This window comes from Gymnoscopelus microlampas, assembly GCF_963454915.1.
Source record: "Gymnoscopelus microlampas genome assembly, chromosome: 2".
NCBI lineage: Eukaryota > Metazoa > Chordata > Actinopteri > Myctophiformes > Myctophidae > Gymnoscopelus > Gymnoscopelus microlampas.
In genome coordinates this window covers 15,471,686-15,496,992 of record NC_139939.1, presented here as the reverse complement: position 1 = coordinate 15,496,992, position 25,307 = coordinate 15,471,686, and the positions used below count along the sequence as shown (strand labels likewise).

The following is a 25,307-nucleotide window of genomic DNA, read 5'->3' as shown; positions in this document are numbered from 1 at the left end:
TCATGTGTGGATTGACCCATAGTGTGGATGCACCCACTGTAGGCTCTGTGTGGCATCCCTGTTAATTTTCTCAGAGCTTCGTTTGATTGACTTGTGAAACACATGTGAAGGTTTCTGAACTATTGGGACCTAAGTCATATCACAGGTTGTTTTCTAATCATTAGTTTTTCGCAGACTTTAACTTTATTGAGGCATCTAATCAGCGCCATGTATCGTTTCTGGCTCGGCAGTCAATGACCGACAGTCTCGCAATACTTTGGCACGTTCAGAAATGATACAGTGCACTCATCGAAAAGCAACACAACAGAAAACAATGTGTGATATGTCTTCTTTTATTTTCCTGGGCCGAATATTTTACAAAGGTCGCAGTCGTTCAGAAATAGTGTTTGTTCATTAGCTGGTCTACCTAGCTCTCATTGACTCCAATGTATTCCACCGAACTCTCGACTGCAGTTTGTCTCCCAATGCGACGAATCTGCCGGCTGGATAGCGAAAATGACGTAGATGGATACCTTCTTTTTATTTACCCTGTGTTTCACTAGGAAATATATCACAATATGGTTGAGAAAAAACGCAGCTGGTCTACGTTAGAATCAATTATTACTCCCAGATCATTTAAGTGCCCAACAATATTTATTACCTCTCCTTTAACTAGGATGTCAGGTTGAAGTGTGTCATTCATCTTGATAGAAAAATACATGCCCACAATTTTGCTCACATTAAGATAAGCAGTGAGTCAGATTCATTTGTATGACACTTTGTGAGAACGATCAGTAGGCCACCAGAAAGAGATTAAAAACTTGTATTGAGATAAAGTCACAATTAAATTCAAGGTCTGCCTTTTAGCTAAATAACTAGAGAATGGATATGTGGATTTCATGAAACTTGGAAACTTGGGAATTATACTTGAAGAAATTATTAACTTTTGGGTTAAGAAATATATGGGCCTATATATTCAGCTGCGTCACATGTAATAGGAGGTGACAAGTGTCCTCCAAACCAACCGGTAGGGGTAAGGAGCAACATGGGTCTAGGGGAATTGTTAATTGAATTACTAAATTGGGAAGAAAGAAAATATCAAAAGGCCATTTCAATACTACAAAAATTGTAAGATGAAAAACCACCTGATATTGCAATGTGCTATGATAAAATGTGTTCAGATAACCTTGTGGTAAAAACTGTGGAGAGTCATAGAATAATCTGTTGATGCAGGCAGGGTTTTCACCTCTTAGTGTGATTTAGAAAGAAAACAAAAGATTTATACGATATAAAAAAACATGATATTCATCACAAAACAAAAACGTCCCACTCATTTGTGGTTTAATGAGATACACTGCTTGTTTGAGGCTGGCTCTGTCACTCATCTGTCTGCATACCTCTGCCATCAGTAAACTCAAACAGGAAATTAGCCTGTGTCCTTAGCAACCATCCGTACTGATATGTTGTGCAGTTTTGCTGATCTTCAATACATCTGCTATACGGTCTCTTACAGAAGGGATGTAAAGATCAGTGAATCTGCACAAATGTTGTTGTAACAGAGAGGACCTCTGTTACTATGTTAAACATGTACTTGAACCCTTATTTGCACAGCATATGGGCACTTTAGATATTGGCACTTTAATTATTTGCACAGTTGTATTTTGCACAGTCCTGATTTTATTGTTGATTGAATACATTTGTAACTGAACATTTGAATTGTGTTTCCTGTTTGTTGAGCTGGCCACTCAGCTACGTAGTTCCACCTGGAGACAAATGTTTAGTGGTAATTAGGAGGAGCAATGCAATGTGTAGAATAGAATGAGTGCAATATGTTGGTGTAAGATAGGTAATGTTGAGTGATGATTGGAATCTTAACAGTTACTGGTCAAGTGGAGCTGTTCTGTCCAGTGTAATTGGGCTGGACCAAGTTAGAATAGCAGAGGGGGTTGTGATGTGTTTTAGAGTTGCTTATGGTTGTAGTAGAGGGGAAAGAGTATTTTGTAGTTCAGTCAGTTTGAATATACTTGTGGGGGTTAAGGGTATTTAAGTATTTATGGTGTGTTTATTTATGTATTGTATGTTATGCTCTGAGTTAGAACACCCCTTATAATGGTATAGTCCAGGCTGGCTCATTAGCTCAGCTGAGCATAAAAGGCAGTCACTTGCCACTATTGAGAGAGGTCTGTTGAGGGTGGAGCGCTTCTATGTGATGTCCATGTTCCTGTATGTATTTCTGGTGAATAAATACACCTTCTGGTTGCAACCTAGTACCTGGCTCTGTACTGATTTCCAGCCGCTAAATGGCACATCCTCACAGTTGTGCACATATGATCGCTGTGAACACGAGGCCCGCTTGCCTCGCAAGGCAGGCTGTTTCACTTTCATTACTCCGCTGCTGTTCAAGCAAAAAATAATACACATTTTGGCCTGAATACCTATCATAGATGGCATCACAGACACACGATAATATCATTTTTGTTATCGTGAAATTGTGATGACAATATACTGTTACATTCGTGTGTGTGTGTGTGTGTGTGTGTGTGTGTGTGTGTGTGTGTGTGTGTGTGTGTGTGTGTGTGTGTGTGTGTGTGTGTGTGTGTGTGTGTGTGTGTGTGTGTGTGTGTGTGTGTGTGTGTGTGGTTTAAATGATATATATATATATATATATATATATATATGACATATTGAATTCATTAATACAATGAATGAATAAATAAAAGTGGGGATTACTATACCTGCATGAATGTAATGATCTGAAGGGGAAATTATAGACGGATTATAAGGTCACTGAATGTTTATTCATGAATATAACCTGCTGTAGAAAACATCCTACCTCAGTGCTGTGCAATGTGTATTGTACTATTTCATCTGGTCAAATGCAGGTACTTCTAATGTTGTTTGTATCTGTGTCATTCGCCAACTTTACTGTGTCAAAATCCCATGTATGAAAATATATGAGCTGTTATGTCTTTGTTTTCGTTAATATTCTGCTATATTGTGTTGTATTTTTCCAATAGTGTCTTATGCCACCTGGTGGCAGGCCATGATGCTTGCTCTGATTCACTGTAAAATTACATTATTGTGTATGTAGACTATGTGCATTATTGCATAACATTGAGTGTATTCAAACAACAACAACAACAACAACAACATAATATAATGGTACCATTTATTTCTACTCGGTCTGTGTCTCAGAGGAGGGCTGTGGACAGTTCCGAAATCTGCCTACCAGTGACATTATCGATGGGGAATCCAAGCCAATAGAAACTGCCGCTTTTCTATTCCTGGAAAGTGTGCATGCTATAATGGAAGCCATTATTCTCGTATATATATTTTTTTTAATCACCATTTTATCATGAGCATTAGTGAGGACCAATTATATGAAGATAGGTTGAAAATGGGTGAAGTCATCCTTTCAAATTCATTTGTTATTGGTTTAATGTTTTATTTTTATGCTTTACTGTTTCCATGTTTTATCTATGTTATTATTTTCTTTTTCTTTCGTATTGTCTTTATCTTAATAATTGTATTCCTTCGCTTTACAGTTCTTATTAATCTCTTTAATTTACAAATTATAGTACCGGTAGTAATATTTTTACCTGGGAGTTGCTGTGTTTGTTTGGTTTGATTTGATAATGTTCTGTAAAGCATATATAAAACTGAAAAAACGCAATGCAAATAGTATGTTATTATTTTTGCTGAACTTGGCACTTTGAAATACATACATTTATGATTCTGTCTCCTTGGATGACACGTGACAGGGTGCTGAATTGTGAATATGAGATCACTGTGCTACAGGGACAGATGGCCCATCTGAATCTGAAGTGTTCTACCACTAGAACTATTGTGGCCAGGCCCACTATAGCAGAAACTAGAGAGGAAAATGCCTGCCAGCAGGCACACCCCAGTAGTGGTTGGAGATGGTCTCCCTCCCTACACTTCCATTGAGAAAGTTCACCCCTGGTTTTGGACACAGGTACTGGTGACAACGTCAATTAAGTTTTTTTAAGAAGACAGCTCATCAATAGGACACTAGATGCACTGCCATCTTTATTGCAGTTTGGCAATCTATTTTCATGAGAAGAGAGAGAAAATGGGCACATAACTAGTCAGCTAGATAGTCAGCATATTTGGCCTGATTCGCCAACCATTCTGAAGAAGAAATGTCTTCTTAAAACCTTCACAAGGATTCTGACCTTCACCAATGTTGGCTGTTCTTGTGTTGATGATAATTGAAAATAATTGGTTCAAGGGTTCAATTGGTTTTGTTCATTTCTACAGTTGTATAATATAGCATTTGAATTACAATAATATTTATTATCTTTAGAGCAGTATTTTTTATTGATTGATTGAATAATGTATTAGTCAGAAATGTAAACAGTACGTGGTACAGTAAGACATTAAAGCTAAAAGGATAACATAAGTCAAGGGGCAAAATAGCTATACCTATAGCGCCCTAAATTAACATATGAACACTCCCCTATAGACGTTAAATATGCTGGCGAGTCTTAAGTGTTTACGTTCAGCGCGACTTGCAAGATAGCAATTGCGCATAAGACGGTGGCCTTGTGACTCATTTACTGCATAAGACCTGGAAATAAGATAGCATACTTGGGCCCGAGCCTCCACCGGTCACAAATTATTGGCTTAGGAATGCGAAAAAAAACTAAAAAATCTCCATGAAAGTAATTTTTGGGGTGAACTAGTACTCCTTTAACCCTATTTTATACTTTGGCTATTCGAAAATAACTGATCTATAAGCTCACAATGCTTCACATCACGGCCGGTTTTGAGCTTGTAGATAGGCTATTTTCAAAACATTTGGCAAATGTGGAATTACTTTGAAATTTAAAAAATACATATTAAACACAAATCTTCTCTAATTAATAGGGGCCCCTGGCAGAAAATATTTTCAGATGGGGGTCTGCAGCCAAATACATATCAATTTGGGAGTTTGAGAACCACTGCTCTAGAGGTTTCAATGAGATGGGAAATTACAATACAACCTGAACAGATCCGGGTGAGTTGAAGTCCAAGCCCCATACCCACCCCATCACACCCTCATACCCAACCACTCACCCCCACACACACGCACGCACGCAAGCACACACGCAAGCACACACACGCAAGCACGCACACACACACACACACACACACACACACACACACACACACACACACACACACACACACACACACACACACACACACACACACACACACACACACACACACAGTAAATACTAGAATTATTTGTATTTGATCGTGTATTATCTTTCAATTTAGTTTTCTTATTTTTGTGTCGACTTTACTGTCAACTTAAGCTGGTACTGGTAGAATGACATTTTTGTTGTACGACATGGTGGTTTGACCTCATTGCTGTCTCTCTGTTTCCCCACCCACCTCAGTCTCTCTTTTTCTCCCTCTTTCCTCTAACTGTTCTCTCTTCCTCAGTCACTATACTGTAGTCATCTCTCCACTCGCTCTCTATCACTTTATCCTTCCTGTCTGTGTCTGCGTAGCGGCCTCCATTACCTCAAGTCAACAATCAAGCCGTCAGGTGAGTTTTACATTTGTATTTCTTCCAGATTTTGTTGCATGAACATAATTGATATTCAAGCTCACAACAAGTCACATCCGTGATGCATTGTGAGCTTATAGATCTGCTATCTTCAGCACACGACACCGCCGTACGACCTCCCCGATCATTTGTCTTCTTCCCGCTTCTTTCCACCACCTCCTTGCATTTGCCGCTCAAATGTCTGTTCCATCCAATGTCTGTTCTCAACCAGTGGTCCGGGGACCACCAGTGGTCCTTGGGGGGGTACCAGGGGTCCCCAATGAAATTAGTTAACATAGCGTCACAATCATTTTAACCTCTTAGCTTTGGCTATTCAAAAATAGCAGATATACAAGCTCATAGCGCGGCACCAAGTGCTGCGCTATGAGCTTGTAGATCTGCTATTCTTGAAAAATCTTGAAAATGTGTGCATGTCTTTGAATATATATATATATATTTAAATCGAACATTTTTAACTCAAATCTTTGCTTCTGGTGGTCCCTGGCACAAAACATTTTCAGATGAGGGTCTGCGGCCAAATGTATATCAATATAGGGGTCCTTGGCATGAAAGAGGTTGAAAACCACTGGTCTAGAGTCTAGACAACTGGTTTTGTCCTCCCATATCATGTTCCACCCTCACCAAAGCTGAACTCTCTTGTCATTAAGAATGTCCCTTTATGTCTTTGTCTCTTAGTCTGTCCCTGTTGCCATGTGGTTGACCTCACCCTAACTAACTTACTGCTGCATTAAAGGAAAACTTCACCCAAAATTAATTCATGGAGATTTCTTTGTTTTTGTCGCATTCCTCAGGCCAATAATTCAATATTTGCGTTGTCCGCATGACCAATGCAAAACTATATTAAAGAATAATATGAACTCCAAAACAAATCTCACAGCGTAATCACTGAGAGGCGTACTAATGATCCAGGTTCAAAGAGAATGTTTTAAATATGGTTTTGCTCTTGTCAAGATTGGTCTCCTTTTAACTTCAATTAGTCAAATATCTCCATTAATTCAATGGGTGAAGTATTCCTTTAACGTGTATTCTGTGTTTTTAAATTTTTTGATTTTTTTGATTATTCTGTCTGTATTCTGTCTTAAAGAATTCACATTTCTACTGACTGTCAGTGGTGAATTTTTGTGTCCTGTGATCTAAATACTGGCCCTGTTTTTGCATCAGGCGTAAAAGAGAATACATGGGTGATTAATACATTAATATTTACATTCTAATGAATATTCTTCTTCTACTGTTCACCAGAAGAACACGTGGGGATTACTAACAAACAACCAAACACACCGATTTCAGGGCGTTGTCAAGCTAGAACTACTGTATGGTGAATTGAAACTGAATAACTAACATCACCTAACTAGCAGCCAGCTACTGACATTAGACTGTATAATGATTTGTGTTATGGAAACACTTTGCTACTAATTGCACTAATTGATCAATTATTTCATTCAATACCAAAATTATACTGATTATTACTCACTCCAGCCATAAAGATCTAACAAATTTTAATTGGATGAAATATAATATATTTATTATTCATTCAGTTAAAAAAAGAAAGAAAGGTTATTATTTCGACAGATAAAAGACAATTATAGCCTATTGGTGTTGATGACAAGTTAGGGGAATGTTATTTGTCATCATGGTTTCCTCTAAAAGAAAAAAACTCAGCAGGCTCACTGGCAGGTGTGGGTTGTGCAGAAGAGCCGCAGGGCGCTGCAAACACACAGGAGATGAACAGTGAGCGCTACGCCACAACGGATCACAACTTCCTGTTTGACACAGAATGCTCAAAAGCACAATAAGTCATTTCCTGCTCTTGTGTACGTCTGTGTGTGTGTGGGGGCTTCCAGTGAAGTGAGGGGGGGCACATTTACAGCATTTCTTGATTTAACTAGAAGGTCCAATGTTGACACAAAACTGCCCACACACACACACACACACACACACACACACACACACACACGTGTGGGGGGGGGGTGCATGCTGAGGATACGACAGAGAGAGAGTTTTCTTTCACCTGGCGTCCCTATTTTGGGTATGTCATTATAGGCAACCTTTCTAAAATATATACCTGAACTATAAGCTCGCAACGTTTCCCGTCATGACACGACGCATTTCAATGTTGTAGATCAGCTATGTTTGAAAATGTTTGAATAGGGCTTTAGTGGTTAAAGCGGCACTATGTAACTTTTTTTTTATGAATAAAATGTAATTTTGTCCAATATGGTAGAGTATGTGAATACATTATTTTGTCTCCATGCTCTTCTATTGAGACATTTAGATTGTGTCAAAGGTCATGTCTCACCTATTAGCTTATTAGCTCAATGGTATAAATGTTAGCACTTGTGCAGGAAACCAGGTTCAAATCCGGGGTAGAAGAGGAAAGTTACATAGTGCAGCTTTAAGTATCTAAATGAACACGTATTAAAATGTAGACACTAAGAAGTAGAAGAGCATACTGTAGACTGAGAAGACTCATGACATCCAATCCAATATCCATAACATGCCAAACTACATTATACGCTAAGGAAGTGACAGCCTTTTAAATACATTTAGGCTGTGGCATTCTGAACAAAAGGTGGCATAACAGTGATTAAAGCAATTGTAAAATTCTGCAATGTGACATGTTGTGAGCTTATAGATCTGCTATTTATGCTATTCATCTTATGACAGTGGTTGACCTAAAGGCCAGACCGCACCAATGCAACTAGTCGCAACTCCTTTCAACAAAACAGTTTTTTTAAGGCCAGTCCACACCAATGCAAACTTCTTGCAACTGCCATTGGGGATAATGGTTGCAAGTAGTTGCATGTTGCAAGGAGTTGCCAGTAGTTCCATTGGTGTGGACTGGCCTTACAGCTTGTGATCTGATTTCATTTCCACTCTTTTAAAATTCTCTTTTGACTCTCTCTCTGTCTCCCTCCCTTCCTTTCTAGAGTGACTATGAGGGCCACACTCAACCTGCTTATGGGCGCGCTCATTGTGATGCTCCTGGTTCCTGGTGGATCTACCATAAAACCACATACCAACGACAGTGAAACCACGTCGACCGGCGCTCCACATTTTGGTAGAGCAAATAATGAGACCACCAATAATGAGACCACCGTACAAAATAACACAACCGCTTCATCGACACCCTTGAAGTCCACCGGCTCGCGGCCTAGTCCGCCTTCATCTCCACTTCCACCAGCCACCTCCACCGGCCCGAGGCTTACTCAGTCATCCCATCGTCCCAGTCAACGCTCATCTCCTCCGCCAACCTCCCCTCCGAGCAGCACCAACAAGATGCTGATACTTGTAATACTGATGGTCATCTTTGTGGTAGCAGTGTCCGTGTTGTGCATTCACAGGGTGGTCACCGACCGCCGGGCCGGCCGGGACAGCACCGTGCCCCGGCTCCTACTGGGTGTAAGGGAAAGAGCGAGGGCCGCGGTCGGAGCCCTGGAGGAACGCCTCGGCTTCCGCCTCTGTCCCGGAGGGGGGGAGGAGGATGAGGAGGAGGAGGATGAGGAGGAGGAGGAAGGACAGGGAGAAGGGGAAGACAGCGAGGACAAAGGGAAACAGAAAGACGTGGAGGCTGGATTGGGAGGCGAGAGCGACGGAGGGGAGAAAGCAGGGGAGGACGACGAGAGTGATACCTCTGATGACTATTCCAGTCTGGAGGGCATGGACCTGAAGGAGAGAGTGAAAATGAAAGAGGAAGAGGAGAAAGAGGGGGAGGAAAAGAGGAGTGCGAGCGAGGCGGAGCAAAGCGATACGGAAGGGGAGGGCACTGATAAGGATGGAGGGGTGGAGGGTGGAGAAGAGAGCGCTCCCATCAACTCCCCGTCTGAGAACGACGAGGGGGAGAGAGATGTGTCCGACATCACTGCTCTGTAAGGAACGTAGTATTCTATGACGTCAGAGAAAAGCCACACTAGTGGCTTCTTTACACCAATCGGAGGGTTTCAAAAGTACTGAACCACTTACCCACAAAAAATGGTTCAAATCATATCTACTATATACTATAATGACATGTCCAAAATTGGGACGCCAGGGTTAAAGTGGTTAAAGCAACATTTCACCCTTTTTCATATGTTTATATAATTGACCCTCACTAAAGGGCATGGTGGTGGTACCATGGTATGGTACCATTTCTGTCTACTTAACACATTTTGGAACCATACACGGTCCACCTCTGAGACACAGAGAGCATGTCGACACAAATTACACCATCACATAGTGAGAATTAGTAAGAACCCATAGGCCTATACCGTGTGGAGATGATTTTGAAAAAAAAGGCGAAATGCTCCTTTGAGTCTCATTTCAACTGGGGGAAAGAAAATCAGTTTGAGGCACATGCATGCTGGGACATGATTTATTTTCTTTTGTTCTGCAAAAACACATTTTCAATGCTTTCCTTTTAGTACCCATGCCTACCTTTTACAAAAATATGAATGTGCCTACATAGCCGTGAGGCAGCTTGATGTACAGTACAAGTAGGCTACATCCCCTGGACATGATGCTTGTATTTCACAAGGAACTTACCCCTAATCCAACCCTTGATGCTGAATCCCAAGCAGGGAAGCATTGGGTACCATTCCTAGTCTTTGGTATGACTGCTGTGGATTCCTCCAAATCTCAGGGCGGACGGTTAACCACACAATTTACTTCTAATGCCCATTTCTGGCTTGCATCCCTCCCTCGTCTGATGTCTGCGGTCTAGAAAAGTGAAGTCTACTGAATGTATGAATCCTCCATGTCCGTGTATTGTTAGTCTTGCACTGTTTAAACTTTGTATGATCATTGCTAATACGTTAATTGTTGAAAACGGTTGTCATTGCTACTTGTGTACTCCAGTTGGCAATGAAAGATTTATTACAATTTCGAAATCAGGAAAGCTAAATGGAAATAGACTTAATGCCTTGTTTACATACAAATATCATAAATCTGTATATCATAAAATGTTGGCAGACTTGAAGTGTTTTTCTATTGTTATTATGCTTGCTTTGATGATCCTTACAATAAACATTTAAATATCTTAATTATGTTTTTTTCCTCAATTACCATATAACAATGGCAAGGCAAACCCCAAATCAAGGTCCCCCTATGTATGTATGTATGTATGTATGTCTAGCCCAGACAGACAGACATATATATAGATGCAGTAACACGTGTCAACCAGTAGGTGTCCTATGAGACCACTTCAAATTGCATGTGCTGTATTAACACACTGACTCTACAGTATAAAGGTTGGTTAAAATAACGTTTTATTAATTAAAATAATATCTGGACTGCAGCTTTAAATACATGACATGCAGACAATGAATTACCATGGTCGCAATTTAGCAAAAAATGTAATCATCAGTTACATTATATCTCAATGTCATTCAATATGTCCCATTACACCTATCCATTTTCCAAGGCAAATATTTGCTGGTCTAAACAAAATATTTATTTTTAATACATTTGGATTTACAAGCCTGATTGTAGACTCAAGCGTAATCATACACGACTGAGGCCTAATCACTTGATCCAGGAAAATAATTTAACCTTAAAAAATTCTAGGTCCATAAAAATACTCCAAAATCCATGAATTGCAGTTTCCATAACCAAACAGACCCCCAATGCTCATACAGACATCTAGTCGTAATAGCACTCTGATCAACTTTTCCAGTGTCTTATGTGGGTTGTTAAACAGCAGAGAAAAATATAAAACGCATCAATCTGTGACATAACAAGCAAAGAAAATCAAGCCCGCAAAAGGTCTTGTGATGCCATCATGCACTTCCCCATCAATGCTGGCTGGGCCCAGGGTTCATGTTGACTTAACGCGTATATAAATACATTTGTTTTGAAAATCAAAAATACTCGTTTTGATACGAGACTATCTTAAGGTTTCCGAGTGTCCATTTTTACACAGAGCATTATATATACACACATGTGAATTACAAAAACATATATGAATATGTGAGTGGTTTTGTATCAATGCATCTGTATAAGAGAACCAATGTTCTAGTTATGTCCATAAAAGAAGGATGAGGAACGAATGAGAACGCAATGCTTTTTCATCAAAAAATATTGACTGCATCTCTCTGAAAACTATTTAACGACTTAAGCCCCATTTCATACCTAATCATATGACATGCGGCAAAAATAGCCAATCCACAAGCTCACAACACTTCGCGACCGCAACAAATTCTGAGCTTGTAGACCAGCTATAGCAAAACATTTTGAATTTCTGAAGATTTCCTTGAAACGCTTTGCCAATAATAACATGCCCAAAATAGGGACGGCAGGTAGAAAGTGGTCTTAAGGGAATACCACTTCAGGGAATCATGTCTTACCTGACACTGATCCCCCTTGGATCAAAATTAACATCACATTATGACAGATGCATTTGGAAAATGAAGATGACAGCAGTGTAAACTAGTTTGGCAGTAGACATGGAATATTCTGCTGATGAGACACATATGAAGACAAGAAAACAATCCACATACATTTAGATAATGTACAGAGATCACATTTCTTCTTTCCTCCAGGAGACATTCAGAAAAAATAAATCATTCTACACATTCTACAAAGTGTGTTTATATCCAACACCATTTCTCTCCTACAGGCGAACAAATCTTTGATTTCAGGCTGTGGAGCCAGAGGTTGCATTGTAATCTGAGGTCTGTCTCACAGCTCATCAGTAGAGTCACATTACAAGAGGTCTTGATTTAAGCACCAGTGGTTAACGCTTCCCTTTTTCTGTAATTAACTCATTCACTGCCAGAATTATTCTGGCTGCGTTTGAACACTGCCATATTTTTCATTGAAAAAAAAAAGTACTCAGGAGCCGAGATACAGAATTTTTAAGTTTTAAGTTAACAAGGAAGTGGATGGGAGTCTATATCTTCGAAAAATCATATCTCCTTGGTCTTTGGGTCAAAAAAAAAAAAGAAAATCTAAAAAAAAAAAAAAAAAAAAAAAAAATATTTTTAATTTTTTAAATTTTTTAAAAAGTCGTTTTAGTCGTTCTTGGCAGGCATGGCTTATGGACAGAAGTCGTTTTAGTCGTTCTAGGCAGTATATGAGTTAACACAAACTGTGACAAAAATCGAATAAAACGTCACATGCCTGACTGCCTGGCTGCAAATGAACGCATCCCGCACCTGATGTCAGATTGGATTATACCTTTAGGAAAAATAAGCCACAGCAAATGTACTGCATTATAACACTGCAAGAAAAGAAAACCAGGGACCCATCGCACGCTGTCTTGCATTGTTAACCAAGCTATATTTTGTACTTCATCGTATGATGTTGTCGCACTGTGAAAATAGTAGATCTGCTACATATCAACAAGACCCTCTCAGGCAGATTTCAAAATTGATAAAGAGAGTCTCCCCAGGAAAATAAATACTTAGAACCGCCATTCAAAAAACCTTTGAATATGACTAATTATATTGTAAATGAACAAACTTTCGGCTTTAGATTGATTTGAAGCTGGGTTAACACAAAGACAACCAGCAAGAAAAACAACAACCTACAAATCACTGTCAACAGATTACACTTTGTTGCACGGCCATGTCATATGACAAAGGACGCATGACTCGCCATATTGTCAGCAGACGAAATGCGTCCGTTTTGTCATGCGACGGGGTATACATCAGCGTTTAAAGCTATGCACTGCGCGTAGAGGAAACCCCTCCTCTGGTTCATCTCCGGTGGCCCTTCTGCTTCTTGTTCCTGGCTGGCGTCCTGATTGGCTGCGAGGGGACGCCATTGTCCAGCGGCGTCGATGCGGCAGGGGGAGGAGGAGTCGCGGCCGCAGGCGACGCCGGGGAGCCGGAGTCCGGCTCTGCGTCGGCACTGCTGGACTTGAAGGTACTTGCCAGAGAGAACTTCATGGGACTGGAGAAGAGAATGGGGAGAGGAGGAGGAGGAGGGATAGGGAAGGGAGGAAAGACAAGAAAATAGACCAAGTTGTTCACCACTTAAAAAAGGTACATGAAACACTAGGCTGATTTTGTTTTCTATTTCAGGTTCAAAACTACAGCAGGGTAAAAACATGGCAGACTGACATTATGTCATTGACCTTGCTTACAATGGCTGTACCCACAATGGAGGCATCAAGACCGGTTGGCGCATCTTTTAGAGCTCGGTTCTATTTTGCAGCGCATCACTGTATTGTGCAGTGCATTGTCGTGTATATAATATGTATATTACACAGAACCAGGATATAACGTGATCCAAAGATTTACATGCGAACGGGATGTTGTGAGCACAGTGAAACCCTCCGTGATTAGCAACCATCAGGGGATCGATCATACTGGAGATAAACATTCTGTGACTACTTGAGAAAAGACTGTTTTCTAAACTTTTGGATTCTTATAATGACATGCTCAAAATAGGGACACCTAGATTAAAGTGGTTCATTTGCTCCTATTTTCCGGTATTGCAACGTCAGTAGGTAGGATCCATTACAGTCATGTGTGTACTGTATGTAACCTTGAAAAGAGGAGAGCGTTACCTTATTGGCGTGCGGGGGCTGCTGTTGTGTCGGCGTACTCGGACTCGGGGCTCAAAGGAGAAGCCTTCCGACAACGTCTCCAGGACTGAGGGAGCCACGTAGGAAAAACCCTGACGGGGAAATCAATCACCCAAACTGTCAAAGTTCAATCAAATATTATTCTTGTCTCATTACATGGTACACAAAGATAGAAGAGCCAAACAGAAGAGACCATTTATTATTTTGCACAAAGTATTTCTGATATTAGTAGAAAGAATGGTAAAAAGAGAAAAGACGACAAGAGAGAGAGATTATAAGAGACAGAGAGAAAGGTGCTAATACTTCTATTCCTCCCAGATTAACTGTTGCACCTCTAATGCTGTTGGTGAAAGCATTTTTCTCTACACGGCAGAGTGGAAAAGGCCTAAAAATATGTTTTGGTAAAGTGTGTGTGAAGAAGAGAGGAAGAGACTCACGGCGAAGGCGTGCTGTGCACTGTGGCTGAGCGTGGAGTCATCCGGACTGTCCACAGGGGGCTGTCTGGTGAACCTGGTGTCAAACTGACTCACGTCCTCGTCTGACTGCTACAGAGTGACGGACCAAGGGACACAGGGGACAGGGGGGGGGGGATTGCGGTGGTTGAGAGGAGAGAGGAGACAAGGAGATAATGAGGGCGTGAGGCAGAGACAAAGACAGTGTGTGAGGCGTTTTTTTTCCCCCCCGTCTGAAAACGCCAAGGCGCTTGCCTAAAACCCCTTACAAACACCCAAGATATAAAACGTCACACGTGAACGCACAAGTGCATACTAAAAACTCAGTGCCATGTCACGCTGCTGGGGTTTCCAAAAACGAGGCACTCCCATTGTAAACAATTCAAAACATGCACCGCACTCAGGAAAAATAAAACGTCTTGGTAGCCACAGCCCCTTCACTATCAGTAACCACAGTGTAATGATGGCTGGTTCATTACCAACAGGGGCTTGTAAGGCGGCTCCACTCTCTTGTTAAGCAGGTCGTCCCAGTTGACGTGTCTGAAGAACGGATGCTTCTGCAAAAGAAAAGGCCTTTCAGAGACATTCTCCAAGAGTGTGTATGGTGTGTGACGCACGTTGTACCAGTTAGTGTTTGTTTGTTACCTGGATATCAGCGCAGTCTGCTTTGCTGGAGCCCAGTCTTTGTGCTGCGCTCTTCTTCAACAGCTGAAAGAGGAGACAGAAAATGGGGGTGGGGGGCAGAACCGAGACATTACTTGGCAGGGTTATTATAGTATTATAATAATGTACATATAGTATTATAGTTAAAAACTAATGAAATAACAACTAGAATAAAAAAAAACTTTTCAATTCTAGTTTTGTGAAAACAAAACTAACCAAAACTAACTAAAATCATAGAGAAGATGTCTTTAGTTGTCTTTGTCAAAAGATCTTCAAAGATAGCAAAATTTGCAGATCTATAAGCTTGCATATTTTTTAATTTTTAACACTAAAACTTACCTAATCTAAACTAACCAAGCCTTTTGAAAACAAACAAAACAAAACTAGCAAACGCACTTTAAAAACGAATCAAACCAAACTGAAATTGAAAACAAAAATTCTAAACTAAATAAAATATAAACCTAATGACAAATGCAAAACTGTAATAACCTTGTTACTTGGTCTACATAAAGAGGACTGCTGTAATATATTAAAAGCTGTTCTTTTAAATGACATGATGATGACCTGTAGCGTTAAGCCTAATTTATACTACGCATCGCTCGATGGCATGGCTTGACAGAAATAACTGATTTGAAACTGAAAATCTATTATTTATGTTGAGCGACAATGTGTCAATTAGCCCTCCATGTCATCGTATGCGTGTAATAGTATGTGTGTAACAACACTTTTTTGTGTTGCTTTTTACCCCTTTTTCTCCCCAATTCAGTCATTATGCCAATTCATTCCTCACCCCACACATTTCTGTTAACTTGTCACTGCTGTTGTATCCTAATGACTCATCTGCCACTGAGGAACCCCCAACGGGAGGACACAGATTCTCTGTCCTACTTTCTGCTGACAGGTGTCGCCCCCAGCCCGTAGGTGTACGTTCAATGACAAATATCGCCCTGTCCCAAAAAGGGCCAATTGTGTTTGTATAGAGTAAGACACTCGACAAAGCCGGATGCACCGCGGTGGAGTCGAACCCCCAGCCTCCACGGTGGTGGGCAGGCACTTTACCACCGCACCACCGTAGTAACTACACCTTCTTGATAAGGTCCCTGTGTGTGTGCATAGTGTGTGTGTGTGTGTGTGTGTGTGTGTGTGTGTGTGTGTGTGTGTGTGTGTGTGTGTGTGTGTGTGTGTGTGTGTGTGTGTGTGTGTGTGTGTGTGTGTGTGTGTGTGTTACAACACCTTCTTGATCATGTCCTTGGCATCAGCAGTCAGATACGGAGGCAGGTTGAGTTTACATTTGAGGATCTTATCGATGGTCTTCTTTCTGTTCTCAGCTGTGAAGGGGGGCTGGTGGAGGGACACATGAAACATGCACAATTTATCTATGTCACATTAGTATCAATGTGACCCTACAATGAGTAACATAACATGGGCTGTACATCTGTGATGTGACTTGGATTAACCACTAAACCCATATTATGCTTCATCATATGGTGAATAGCGAAAATAGCAGATCTACACGCTCACAATGTTCTGTGATTGAATGTGTTGTGAGCTTGTAGATCTGCTATTTCTGACATGAAAAATAAATACATCTGAAATTATTTGAACATTTTTGCCCCAAATAGCACTGCCAGCTTGTAAGTGCTTAATCAACAGATTTGTTTTCTTTTTTACAAAACATCTAAGCAGCTCTGTTTGAACTCCTGAAAAACAATACTTTCTGAAATGTTCCTAGGCCCAGCAGTCACATGTGGTACCTACATCAATGTCTAGTCTTTAGCCCTGCCTCCAGTCACTGGAGGCAGGGCCCCCCCCCCCTCCCCTCCCTGGTCTCAGTCCACTGTTCTCTCTCCCACCCATGCACCCTCCCTCCCCCTCTATGTCTCTCACCGATCCAGTCATCATATCGTACATCAGGGCTCCCAGGCTCCACCAGTCCACTGATCGGTTATGTCCCGACCTAGTCAGGATCTCTGGAGCCCTGAGATGTGGGGGAGAAAGGAGAATGAGGGTGAAGTGATGGAGAAGAAGTATGTGTGTGTGTGTGTGTGTGTGTGTGTGTGTGTGTGTGTGTGTGTGTGTGTGTGTGTGTGTGTGTGTGTGTGTGTGTGTGTGTGTGTGTAATCATGTGTAATCACTTACATGTATTCTATGGTGCCACAGAAGGTGTGTGTGACGGCTCCATCATGGATGGATTCTTTACACAGACCAAAGTCTGTCAGCTTGATGTGCCCTTTCAATACAAACAAAACAAAATGGATACTAGGGATGTCCGATATTATCGGCCTCCCGATATTATCGGCCGATATTAGCATAAAAATTGATATCGGGAAAATATCGGTATCGGTTTTTGAAAAAAAAAAACCTTTTTTTTTTTTTTGCTTTATAAATAAGTTACAGGAGTTCTTACTGTATATGGTGTGTGTGATATGAAATTTGAGCTTACCCTAATCACAATAATCCCCGCATATATCGGTATCGGTTGATATCGGTATCGGTAATTAAGAGTTGGACAATATCGGTATATCGGTTATCGGTAAAAAAGCCAATATCGGACAACCCTAATGGATACAAATCTGTCAAATATACACATGTTGAAGAGAAGGTTGTCATTTCTTTCTTCAGGAACATCCGTATGAAAAAGTCAAGAAAATAGACGCTAGGGTATGAGTCATTTTCAATGTAAACCAGCAACTTGAAGCTACAAACTGAAGCCAGATGTGATGGGCTACAAAATAAACTTTGAGCAACCTTTTTCAGCAGCCCAGTGATGCGGTGAAGCACCGATCAATTAGGTTTTTGTTTCAACATTTCCACTCCCGTTCTCTCCTCCCACAAATCATGCTCCGTGCAATGAAAAAAAAAAACCTTGCTGTTAACCAATTTCCGGGGTGGCTTGAGCAACACTTCCAATGGTAACTTTGCAGCAATGTAGCTGACCACCCTTGACCATCCGTGAGGCCCATGATTTTACTGTGTATGGACACACACACACACACACACACACACACACACACACACACACACACACACACACACACACACACACACACACACACACACACACACACACACACACACACACACAGCCTTACCTGTGTGGTCGAGCATGATGTTTTCAGGTTTGAGGTCTCTGTAGATAATACCATTGAAATGGAGGTGACCAAGAGCTAACGTGAGCTCTCCTAAATAGAAACTAGACAAACACACACAAACATTAACAACTGCGCATACATACAAACATAACAAAACTATCTGATCGGACTAAGTAGATCGAGATTGCTCACGAGAGGCATAAATGTGACAGAACAAATCACATCAAACTACATGTTTGTCAGAACTGCTAATAAAAAAGGTATCTGAAATGAACAGCTGGCAACTCAAGGGTTTACAAACTGTTCTTGTTACCACTGTGCTCTGACTGCAGTTGTCCTATCATAAAACATAACAAACAAGTGAAGGGTCGCACTCAGAATGACAGGATCAAAAGTTTATTTTATTTCTCCATATGCCTTAAGATTACAAATGTTTCAGCTATCTGGCTTTCGTCAGCGTCAACACTGACAAAGTTTCATGGCAACCCACACATTGTAATATCAAAATCTTCAAAGGAATTTTCATCCATTAAAAATTGAAACGGGGGAAATATAAAACTATCAAATACATTTCATGGGCAAAGGTCAAATATGTGAAGATAGACTGGCATCGGGTGACATGGTTCTAAATTCTAAATGACACATTCTGCTGACCTTTAGCACCGGCAATCCTCTGACTTCCAGAATCAGAATGTGTTACTTGGCCAAATATATTTGCACATATAAGAAACTGACCTGGTGAGCTAGGTGCATAAAAAGGCAGATGGGCAGCAACAAACATTTTAATATTTATACACTAATAACTAATAACTGTAATGTACCTAATAAGAATATTTTCTACAGCAGTATTCTTCTTACTTTCCATTGTGTAAACAATCTAAGATATCAAAACTCGATAACATATGTAGATAAATAGTAGAAAATGTCCTACTTTTACAGTATGTAATAAAACAGTGATTTATTATCTCAAAGGGAGAGTCCGGGGCAGGCTTACCAGGCAGTGTCCTCCATGAAGATACCTTCCTTCTCCAACTGCATGAACAACTCCCCTCCTGACAAAAAACATAACAAATGGATTAGTAGAAGAAACATTTTGGCACTTTTCTACCTACAAGGTAGGCACTGTAGTTTCAGAGGAGCAGAGAAATGTATGCACAATGAATGAACAAAGTATCCCACAAGTATTCCACAATCATGGAAAATAACTTAACCACATAAACCCTAATCTCTCAAGACAGATTTAGAGAGCTCTGCGACTGACCAAATTCAAAGGAAACACTTTTTTCCCCCTTTTTTTGGCGATGGGTTCCCAGATTGCATGAACCCTAGTGTTCCTGTTGTGGGGTGAAGATTTTACAAAAATAGCACATTTATAAGCTCAGAACGTGTCACAATGTGACACATTGTGAGCTCGTAGATCGGCTACATTCTGCAAAGATTTTTGGCTAAAATGAAAAAGAAGGGGGCTTACGATAGACCCCTGGGGGACTCCGGCCAACTAAGTATGTAGGGTTTAAGTGGTTATGTTCCACAACAAACAAGACTCCCATCTGTTTGAATGGGGAGACTTCTATATCTAAAGCTCTGACATTATTTGCATTGCATTTTATGTCTTATTTAGATTATTTAGAGTGTATAGTGACAGGAAACCTAGGGCATAGAGAGGATATGCCAGACATGACAGGAGTCAGATTCAAACCCAGGTCCTCGTGACCATGTCGACAGTGCACTAACTTTACATTGCATCTTTAGGAATGCTGGTGAATTGTATACAAAATGGAGAATTAAAATGCATGCACACACACACACACACACACACACACACACACATGCTTGTTCGTAATGTATGTGTTAACGACATTCAATATAAGGCTATGATTAGCACATTTACTTAATGACATACAGACAAAAGTCAAGTCAGTAGGCCAGTTTTGCTGACAGCTTTGTCTTTTTTGGGGGGATTTTTGCTATTCGTCATACAACTAGTATATAGGGCTTAAGTCGTTAAGTGATAGTGCTCTGTCTCCTTTATTTTCTGTGGAGTGACACAATTTGGTCACTGAAATCCACATGATGACCATTTAAACGTTCAAACAGCATTAATAAACAGCGTTTGTGCTGTTCCAGAGCCCGGCCTGCCTGTCTGTCTTACCTATCAGACACTCCAAAATGAGGTATAGTTTTCCGCCGGTCTGGAATGCGTACAGCAGGTCCACGATGAACGGATGCCTCACCGTCTCCAGAATCTCCCGCTCCGAGCGCGTATGGGCTGTATCCTTGGCGTTACGCACGATCATGGCCTGCAGGAGGCAGAGGGAAGAGATGAGGGAGGGAGGCAGGTGGGACAGAGATGAAGAGATTTATGGGTGGTTAGATAACAAATAAATGGAGAGAGGTGAGAAGGTGGGGAGAGAAAGGTGTCAGATGAGGTGAGAGTGAGAAGATGAAGTGAAGGTAGGGAGGAAGGGAAATTTAGAAAGGAAGGGAAATGAGAAAACAGGGGTTAAATGGAGGTGTTGGATGCACAGGGGTACAGGTGCAAGGTTAATATAGATAACTAAAACTAATGACAATGAAAACTAGACTAAACAAAAATTTAACAGAAATAAAGGGTCATTAAAATGACAAAACTGAAAATGTGTTGTGTGTTTACAAAACTAACTGAAACAAACTAAAGAAATTGTCCTTCGTTTGTGTCTGCCAATATATATGTCATATACGGTACATAAGCCTAGTATTTTGGTGGATATGAAATCTGTCTTGTAGTTGTTTTTTAGCGTTGCCTGTTTTAACAGTGAACAGTGTACAATGGGAACAAATGGACCCTTTGGTTCCATTTGTACATTCTCTGAGTTAAATGAACACGTTACTGTATAGTGTGGGTAAGAGAACAAATCAGTTTAAAGCCGTCTGTCATGGTTCTGAAGGTTCTGTGTGTTGTACCTTCTTGAGGACTTTCATGGCAAATATTTTCCCTGTTTGGGCGCCCTGAACCTTCCGCACCTGGAACACCTGCAGGAACAAACCCAAGCACGTCAACAGGTTTTATTTGAAATTGCCTTAACATTATTATAAACAATGGCAGGGGTGTCTAGTAAGAACATCATAGATCATACTATAAACCTTCCAAGTGAGCATGTTGGCTACCAACGTCACATGAAGTTGGATAAGCTAAACATTTTAACCACTTGAACCCCAGCATGCCTATTCTGGGGGTCCAAGTACAGTTGTAATTCAAGTCTGTTTTGTATGGGGTTTAAGTTGTTAAATATTCACATAATGAACTGGCAGCTTAAAATGTGTAAATACATGCAAACCACGCGCACGCACACACACACACACACACACACACACACACACACACACACACTCACACTCACCTTTCCATATCCCCCTGTCCCCAGCACTGTGAGAAGCTCGAAGCAGTCAGGTCCCACTCTCTCACTGTCTCTGTTCACGATATCACTGGTCAACTCCACCTCCTCCACTGCAACACTACAAGGAGGATGAGATGATAAGAGAAAACCATAACAACAAACCAAATGATACCATAACATGGTAAATCAGAGCTAAAACAATAAGCAAAGGCAAAGGTGTACACCTTTAGAATGTGTACACGTGTAAAGTAAATGTTCTAATCTTCTAAATGTCACTTACTTTTCGGTCTCTGTCTCAATAAAGTCACAGATGTCGTCCTACAGATTAGGGCAAGAGAAATGAACCAATGTTAGAATAGGTTTGCACCACACCTTTTTACTACAACTCACTGTATAAACCAGGCTCCCTAGCTCAGGGATTAGGAGATCTGAGGTGAGTGATCGAAATCACACTATTGATATGTATATCAGGCTCCATAGCTCAGGGGTTAGAGCACTGGTCTTGTAAACCAGGGGTCGTGAGTTCAAATCTCACTGGGGCCTAGACAAAATCTTTATTTATAAGAGTAGCCATAGCTAACTGGGTTGAGCCCGGGTTTAACCTATAACTGCTCCTCAGGTGATGCATTAAATACACTCACTGCACTATAACTTTCCTCTTCTACCGCGGATTTGAACTCGGTTTCCTGCGCAAGTCCTGAAATTTTTACCATTGAGCTAATACAGCCTGCCTGCATGGGGATGAATTGAATCAATTCATGTCAGATCCTGTGTCTAGGCGAGACATGACCTTTGACACGATCTAGATGTCTCAATAGAAGAGCAGGGAGACAGAAAACAACCACCCCAATTGTATAAGTTATATTGTATTAACATACTCTACCATACAGATTGGACAAAATTACATTTTATTCATTAAATTAAATGATTAAGTAACATAGTGCGGCTTTAAGTTAACTGCTCCTAATAGTTTATTTGACATTTTTGGGAAGCATACTGTAGAGATTGCTTGAATCTATTTTAGTTCTCACAGCACACCACACACACACACACACACACACACACACACACACACACACACACACACACACACACACACACACACACACACACACACACACACACACACACACACACACACACACACACACACACACACACCAGTAAAAGAAAATGCTTCTCAAAACATGCATGCATCCCATCTATGCCAGGCAGGCTCATAGGCCTGCCTGGCATAGATGGGCTGTAAACCTCTGTATCAACAGGAACTAGGGAGTTCAGAAGTGGACTACAATAAGAACAATGCCATGGACACTGGCACAGGCCACTTTAGAGCTTTAAATGCACACATATGTTTAAGATATTAGATGTTAATAACCTAGGAGTGAGAACCTTAAGTAAACAGGTCTCCCTAATTTCTCTCACGTACAACAAGTATATAAAATCTGTGCAGTGACGTGGGTGACACCAACCTCTGTATCACTGATATCTTCAGTCTCCAAGTCAATGTCGAACACTCCTGCCATCCTGAAACACAGTCAAATTGTCAGCTTTCATTTAACCAGAGACCCAAAGAAGCATTGTCGGCCTTGTCGGGCAGTAGCTTAACTACATTTCCCACTTCCCAGTAGCTTGTGGGTAGCTTCATTTAGGCCTACTTTCAGAATGATGTAGCTAAGCTATTATTTTTTTCTTCACCGTGTAGCTGGATCCATCACTAATGTTCAGACAGAGGCACAGCAATATAAAATAGCACAACAGATGAGTTGAGTGCAGTTTGTCCATCACATCAGAGATAATTCTCCATCCATGTGTAGCTTTTACACAGCCCACCTTGTGTCTTACATGAATCGAATAATATGCCCTTATAGCCACATTACCAACAACCACCACATTAGCTACAAAGTAGCTTCAGTGTAACTACTTTCACTAAGTATCTAAGTGCAGCAGGCTACTTATTTTTAAAGAGATTTTAGTGTAGCTCAATTAGTTTTTTTTTATGAAGAGCATCTATAACTAGTTAAGTACATTTTATAGTAGCTTGAAGCTTAATGCCCAACACTGCAAATGAGTAAAGCCTGAGACACATGCTGTTCTCATGGTGATAAATAAATAATGCCATGAAATCACATAAACATTACTGTACCTACTAGATACCAGTGGTGTAAAGTAACTTAGTACATTTACTCAAGTACTGCCCTTATTATAAGTACAATTGTGAGGTATTTTTTACTTTACTGGAGTATTTCCAATGTTCAGTACTTTTACTTCTACTCCACTACATCTCAGAGGCAAATATTATACTTTGTTTTACTCCACTACAATTATTTGAAAACTTTAGTAGCTACATTGTAGATTTTGATTATTATTACAAAAAACACATTAACCACTTCAGCCGTTTGAAAATAGCAGATCTACAAGCTCACAATTGTGAGCTTGTAGGTCTGCTATTTAACTCGTGGAATGGGACATTCTGCACGATGAGTACTTTTACTTTTGGTACTTGGTACTAATACTTTTGTACTTTTACTCAAGTACATTTTTAATTCTTAACTTTTACTTGTAAGTATTTCTACATAGCAGTATTGATACTTGTACTTGAGTAAAAGATGCGAGTACTTTTGCTGTCAACTACACATGCTAAACGTGTTAGCAATAGCATGATCCGGAGTCACGTGGTGTCCCAAACAACAACAACGTGGGGATTCATTTCACGTTTTTACTATACTATAACTATAACTAAAACTAATCACTCACTGACTGTCACTTATGTCATGTTCAATGTCTCATCTTTTCCGTTCATAAACTTTGACGATCATAGATGTATTTGATCGAGTCTTGACTTAATTAGTTTCGCACATCGTGGATATATAAATGTCATAATCGATCAAATACATCTATGATCGTCTTGATCCAAGGCTCAAACTTTGTTAAGCATCAGGCTAGTAAGACACCCATCACCTCATTCACTCTCACTGACAGCTGCTTTGACAGCTAGCAGGCTAATGCTAATGCTAAATGTTATGGTTGTAATTCATGTAGTATTCTGTCTGATCGATCACAGTCCGATCAGCGACGATCGATGATCATCGATACTTACATCTAAGGAAATGCCGTTGTTCTCCTTAACATTTTAGCTGAAATACTCCACAGCACAGGAATGAGTGTGTCAATGAATGCCACACACACACATACACACACAGCTTGTAGGAACTTTAACCTTTACCGTCATCACTTTAAGTTGCATGTGTTGTCTAAGTGAGGTCCGGGGACCCCCAACGGTCCCTGAGGGGTTTCCAGGCGGTCCCCAGCAACAAGGGTAGTAGTAGTTTGATTGAATGTGTTATTCAGATGACTTGAATTCACAAAAACATTTGACTATTCACGTTTCATTAGCACCACCATTAATCTGTTTCTCATTATACAATTATGACATATACAATTGAATTAAAATAGGGCAGAATAATTTGAAATGGGTCCATGACCTAGAAGTATTTATTTAGGACTCTATTCTACACAATATTAAAACCGATTTAAATATTTAGATATGGAACTTCAGCCCACAACACCTCACTTATACCTATGATTCTAACAGCACATTCAATACTAGGATTAGAGTCAGACTAATAGACTATAACCCCAATACCCCGACACTAACCC

The 25,307-nt window shown here is 40.5% G+C and overlaps 2 protein-coding genes across 3 annotated transcripts; one reads left to right on the top strand and one right to left on the bottom strand.

The window, feature by feature from the left end:
- The first annotated feature begins 5,401 nt into the window (after positions 1-5,401).
- Positions 5,402-10,575, top strand: LOC311059390 (uncharacterized protein). The gene is made up of 2 exons (XM_084077274.1): positions 5,402-5,539; positions 8,488-10,575. The coding sequence occupies exon 2, from the start codon at positions 8,495-8,497 to the stop codon at positions 9,428-9,430; it is 936 nt and encodes a 311-aa protein (XP_083933400.1). The 5' UTR covers positions 5,402-5,539; positions 8,488-8,494; the 3' UTR covers positions 9,431-10,575.
- Positions 10,576-10,782: 207 nt separating this feature from the next.
- Positions 10,783-24,872, bottom strand: LOC311063268 (ribosomal protein S6 kinase beta-2-like). Of its 2 annotated transcripts, XR_014602565.1 has the most exons (17): positions 24,748-24,872; positions 23,120-23,174; positions 21,928-21,965; positions 21,651-21,765; positions 21,214-21,282; positions 20,423-20,570; positions 19,265-19,322; positions 18,271-18,371; positions 17,318-17,408; positions 17,066-17,156; positions 16,412-16,519; positions 15,161-15,223; positions 14,995-15,072; positions 14,501-14,608; positions 14,046-14,155; positions 12,622-13,426; positions 10,783-12,301 (listed from the first exon to the last, which is right to left on the bottom strand). XR_014602565.1 is itself a non-coding variant. In XM_084082629.1 (16 exons), coding segments are annotated over exons 1-16 (1,431 nt in total). In that variant the 5' UTR covers positions 24,750-24,872; the 3' UTR covers positions 10,783-13,230. The 2 variants fall into 2 exon arrangements, 1 of the variants encoding a protein (XP_083938755.1); XM_084082629.1 differs by having other exon boundaries at positions 10,783-13,426.
- Between the last annotated feature and the right edge of the window lie 435 nt (positions 24,873-25,307).

What these genes read in the sequence shown, in the direction of transcription:
- LOC311059390 (XM_084077274.1), top strand. Translation starts at nt 8,495, where the DNA reads ATGAGGGCCACACTCAACCTGCTTATGGGCGCGCTCATTGTGATGCTC.
- LOC311063268 (XM_084082629.1), bottom strand. An exon ending in ATTGAGACAGAGACCGAAAA is followed by an intron (nt 21,766 to 21,927) that starts GTAAGTGACATT and finishes TCCTCCTTGTAG; the next exon opens with TGTTGCAGTGGAGGAGGTGG. An exon ending in CATTTTGGAGTGTCTGATAG is followed by an intron (nt 19,323 to 20,422) that starts GTAAGACAGACA and finishes GTTTTTTGTCAG; the next exon opens with GAGGGGAGTTGTTCATGCAG.